This window comes from Babylonia areolata, chromosome 12 (genome assembly GCF_041734735.1).
Source record: "Babylonia areolata isolate BAREFJ2019XMU chromosome 12, ASM4173473v1, whole genome shotgun sequence".
In the NCBI taxonomy this organism is placed as follows: domain Eukaryota; kingdom Metazoa; phylum Mollusca; class Gastropoda; order Neogastropoda; family Buccinidae; genus Babylonia; species Babylonia areolata.
The window spans coordinates 20,136,986-20,141,985 of NC_134887.1; the positions used below are offsets into that span (position 1 = coordinate 20,136,986).

The window sequence follows — 5,000 nt, forward strand, 5'->3', positions numbered from 1 at the left end:
TCTTAATCAGTTAATTTTAGCTGTGTGTGTTCCATTGGTTGTCTTAATCAGTTTGTTTCCATTCCCTTACCTTGTACCCCTTGTAAACAGGCCGCTGGCCTTAACCCCTTGACTGCTGAACGTTGGTGAAATCAAATCAGTGTGGCATGCAAGCATCTGAAGTGTACTTACGGTGTTTCTTTTAGGTGGTGTCATTAGTTTTGTTGAACAAACAGTAGGGCCATCCCAAGACGATGAAGCCCAGGCAAAGAGTAATGATTAACTCACTCAGTACGGCCAGTCCTCTCTTCTCCTCTACACAGACCCCTCGGATGTCCAGTGGGTGTCTCCATGACCCAACCTTTAGCTTCCGTCGTAAGAATTGTGGTATTCTTTGTCAACATTCACCTCTTCAGTATAAGAGCCTTCCTCTTGCAATATTGTGATGATGGTAGTTGGGGTGAAATGCTGTTAACGTCGTCTATTTCGCCGTTCGTATGGAGAGAGTTAACATGACTGTAAGCTCTGTCTCATAGGTCTCAGTGAGATGATGGTCCTTCACTGGTACGCACATTCGACAGCAGCAGTCAATGAGTTAATTAAAGTAAAATTCCTGACACGCTGCAGTAATTTACACGGACAATGTCTCTCTTGTTTGTTACAAACTGACTGAATTTGACAATTAAGAATTTCAGCTCTATTTGTATCTCATGCCATGAAAGTAAGAAAATCGGAAACCAGAACTCAAAACTCGTAGCAGTAATCCGTAAAAGGAGCACTGTCAGCAGCACGAAAAATTATCTGTAATGTTACGAGTTGTGTATGTTCCATCAGTTGTCTCAGTCAGTCAGTTTCCGTTCACTTACCCTTGTACACAGGCCGGTGACCTTCAGTTAAAGTAATATTCCTGACTTCCTGACATATTTCTGACATGTTTCTGACATGTTTCTGGCCATGCCCTGCAGATGTGACACCCTGGACGAAAGCATGCAGGAGGACAATGGAGTACGGTACCAGTACGAGCTGTGGGAACGGTTCGCCAATTAGATCCTGCCACCTCATCATCCCACCCGGTTGTGGACTTCCTCCTTGAGTCACCAGCCATCTTGACTTGGACGTTTACTGCCACACCTTTCATACCTTCTGCACACCTTTCACACCTTCTGCACACCTTTCACACCTTCTGCACATCTTTCACACCTTCTGCACATCTTTCACACCTTCTGCACACCTTTCACACCTTCTGCACATCTTTCACACCTTCTGCACACCTTTCGCACCTGTCACTGTAACAAGCACTGTTCTTGTAACCTGGTTTGGTCATATGAGGGCACCGCACCGCTAAACGCATTACCATTTGTATTACATTGCATTGTATCGTATTGTATTGTATTGTATTGTATTGCACTGCATTGCATTACATTGTATTGCATTGTTTTGTATTACTCTTTCTGTTACAATAAATTCCTGTGTGTGAAATTCGGACTGCTGTGTATTGTATTGTATTGTATTGTATTGTATAACTCTTTCTGTGAAATGCGGGCCGCTCTCCCCAGGGAGAGCGCGTCGCTATTCTGAGAGCGCCACCTTTTTTCTGTTTTTTTTTTCTTTTTTTCCCCTGCTACAATTCTATTTGTTTTCAAATCGAAGTGAATCTTTTCTCTACAGAATTTTGCCAGGGACGACCCTTTTGTTGCCGTGGGTTCTTCCTACGTGCGCTAAGTGCATGCTGCACACGGGACCTCGGTTTATCGTCTCATCCCAATGACTAGCGTCCGGACCACCAATCAAGGTCCAGTGGAGGGGGAGAAAATACTGCCGACTGTAGGATTCGAACTAGTTCGCTCAGATTCTCTCGCTTCCTAGGCGGACGCGTTACCACCAGGCCATCACTCCACTCGTGGCGGTCTTGGGATGGGGCCTGAGTTTCGGCAAAGGTCCTCTCTTTGGGGTCTAAGCCGCTGTGATTAGCTGTAGTGTCTGATGCAATGTTAGGTTGGAAACTAATCTATAATCATTACTCAAAAACTTTACTTATAAAAACAAATGCAAGCAATATCGACAAAAACAATAAGCTATAAATTGTAGTGTCTGCTGCAATGTTTGTTTGAAAAAAACAACATATGTAATCATCACTCAAAAAACATTATTTATTTCTTAAAAAAAGTGCAAGCAATATCGACAAAAAAAGAGCAACAAGCAATAAATTGTAATGTCTGGTGCAATGTTAGGTTTAAAAAAAAGTAATTATTACTAAAAAAAAACATTATTCATAAAAAGAATAAAAAAAGCATGTAATATCGACAAAAACAATAATAAGCTATAGATGACTTAGAGCATGTAATCTAGAATGATAACTTTGATGTTTATGTAACTGTTCATGTGTCTGCTATGTTTCATTGATACTGTTGGTGATACTGATATATCATTTTCAACTGATGATTATAATGCCAAAGAGGAACAGCAATAGAGAAAGGGAACTGTACTAAATCAGTCAGTGATACAGATCGTTTTGATTTGAGATACCTGTTATTACTGTCAATGAGCGATGTGTAATCATGATTTGATGCCTTCATAGGTTTTGTAGAGACGAAAGTTCCAAGTTGTATAAAACAAAATGGCAATAGCAGGGAATCATTTTGCTCACAAGATGATCACAGTTGCGATATCAAAGGATGTGACACTAATTAAAAGGTAAAGAAAATTCAGCAATAAAATTCCAGCGTAAATTGCGACATGATTGATATAATAAAAAAAAAACGTGTTTTTTTTAAATATCCACACTGACTCACACACACACACACACACACACACACACACACACACACACACACACACACACACACACACACACACACACACACGTATACACACGCTTCAGCGCGCACACACGCACAAATGAATTAAGGAATCATCTATTCATCTGCCTGTCTACCTATGTATCTGCCTGTCTGCCTATCAATCTATAAGTATGTGTACATATATCCGGATGTGTGTGTATGTGCGTATATGCGTGTATGTGTGTGCGCGGATTCTTACTTTGAGGAGTAAGTGCGCTGGCGCGCATGAGCGCGACAGAGAGAGCGCGTGTATGTGAGCATGCACACGTGCGCAACGCATACGCTTTCGCATACGAATGACAGCGCCCACATTTCTCGCGCACCCTCGCTACTCCTCCCCCCCCCCCCCGACCCCCCTCCCGCCTCTTTTCTACCACCGACCCCTCCTCATCTCCAACACCCACCTCCCGGCAAATAACAACACAACAACAACACACACAGCGATGCACGCGTACCTAATAATGGTATGCAAGCTTTACAAGGTCACGACCTCAGCCCTGTCCCCCCCCGCCCCCACCTCCCCGCCGCCCTCACTACCCTGCATGCACGTGACTGCGACGTAAAGTCCTGACTTTGATCCCCCCTGCACGCCGATCTGTCACATACCGGCACAAAGGATCCGCATCCATCACCTTCGGAAAGGCGTGGGAAGGAGGAGGGGAAGGGAGGAAGGTGAAGGAGAAAGAGAGAAGGTGTAGGAGAAGGGGGAGGGGAGGGAGGGAAGGTTTAGGAGAAGAAGGGAAGGTTTAGAAGAAGGAGAGGGGAGGGGTGAAGGAGGGCACAATGGCTCTTTAAAAGAAGGAAAGGGGGGGTCAAGGAGGAGTGACGTTTAGAAGGAGGGGAGGAGAAGGAGGGGAGGAGAAGGAGGGACGGTGAAGAAGGAGGAGGAGAAGGAGGACGGAAGGCAGGGGAGGGGAAGGAAGAAAGGAAGGAAGGAAGAAAGGGAAGAGAAGGAGGGAAGGAAGGAGAGGTGAAGACTACAGCAAACAGATGGAGGGGATGGGAGGGATGTGGAGGCGGAGTGAGGGTGAAAGTGGTGAGAGAGAGAGAGAGAGAGAGAGAGAGAGAGAGAGAGAGAGAGAGAGAGAGAGAGAGAGAGAGAGAGTGACTGAATTAACGAATGACTGATTTATTCATTATAGCCGAAAGACCCTAAATGAAGGGGTATGTAACATGATTATACCGTCATACAAAAATCATACACAAATATAGGTATACAGTCTGTTATGGGCACAATGCCTCTTTAAAAGAGATAGATAGATAGAGAGAGAGAGAGGGAGAGAGAGAGAGGAAGAGAGAGAGAGGAAGAGAGAGAGAATTGAACTGAATTGTATATATTCTGAGAGAGAGAGAGAGAGAGAGAGAGAGAGAGAGACAGACAGAGAGAGAGAGAGAAGGAGAGAGAGAGAGAGAGAGAGAGAGAGAGAGACAGAAACAGAGACAGAGATAGAGACAGAGAGAGAGGATACTGAGTATCGTTGCATCAGATCAAATCCTGTCTTTCTTCTTCTTCCCCCTCTTCCTCCAACCCCCCCCCTTCCCCCGGCCCCCTATTCTCCTCAAACAACAACGGAAACAGATACACATACGCGCTCGTCTCGAACAAGTTGACAACACTGGACGCGAAAACTACATATCAGTACATAAAAAACAACAACAAAAAGAAAAAAAACAAACAAAAAACAAACAAAAAACCAACTAAAAAAAAACAAAAACGAAAACGCAACAACAAACAAACTAATCCAGAATTATAGAATGCATTTTAAAGATCAGCACTGGACAGACATTATTTCGATCACAAATTTGCTCGTTGAACAGTATTTTAGTCTATTAGGTTCATGAATTCCATTTGTATTGTATTGTATTGTATTGTATCGTATCGTATTGTATTGCATTGTATTGTATCGTATCGTATTGTATCGTATCGTATCGTATCGTATTGTATTGTATTGTATTGTATCGTATCGTATTGTATTGCATTGTATTGTATTGTATTGTATTGTATCGTATCGTATTGTATTGTATTGTATTGTATTGTATTGTATTGTATCGTATCGTATCGTATTGTATTGTATTGTATCGTATCGTATTGTATTGCATTGTATTGTATTGTATTGTATTGCATTGTATTGTATTGTATCGTATCGTATTGTATTGTATTGTATTGCATTGTATTGTATT

At 42.7% G+C, this 5,000-nt stretch overlaps 1 protein-coding gene across 2 annotated transcripts in view; it reads left to right on the forward strand.

Annotated features, from left to right (window-relative positions):
- LOC143288094 (dihydrofolate reductase-like) overlaps positions 1–2,676 on the forward strand; it is a 19,557-nt gene extending 16,881 nt beyond the window's left edge. For both annotated transcript variants that reach the window (XM_076596379.1, XM_076596378.1), the window contains exon 7: positions 945–2,676. In XM_076596379.1, the coding sequence (XP_076452494.1) occupies positions 945–1,026 (82 nt within the window). In that variant the 3' untranslated portion in view covers positions 1,027–2,676. The remainder of the gene's footprint in view (positions 1–944) is intronic.
- Positions 2,677–5,000: the final 2,324 nt, after the last annotated feature.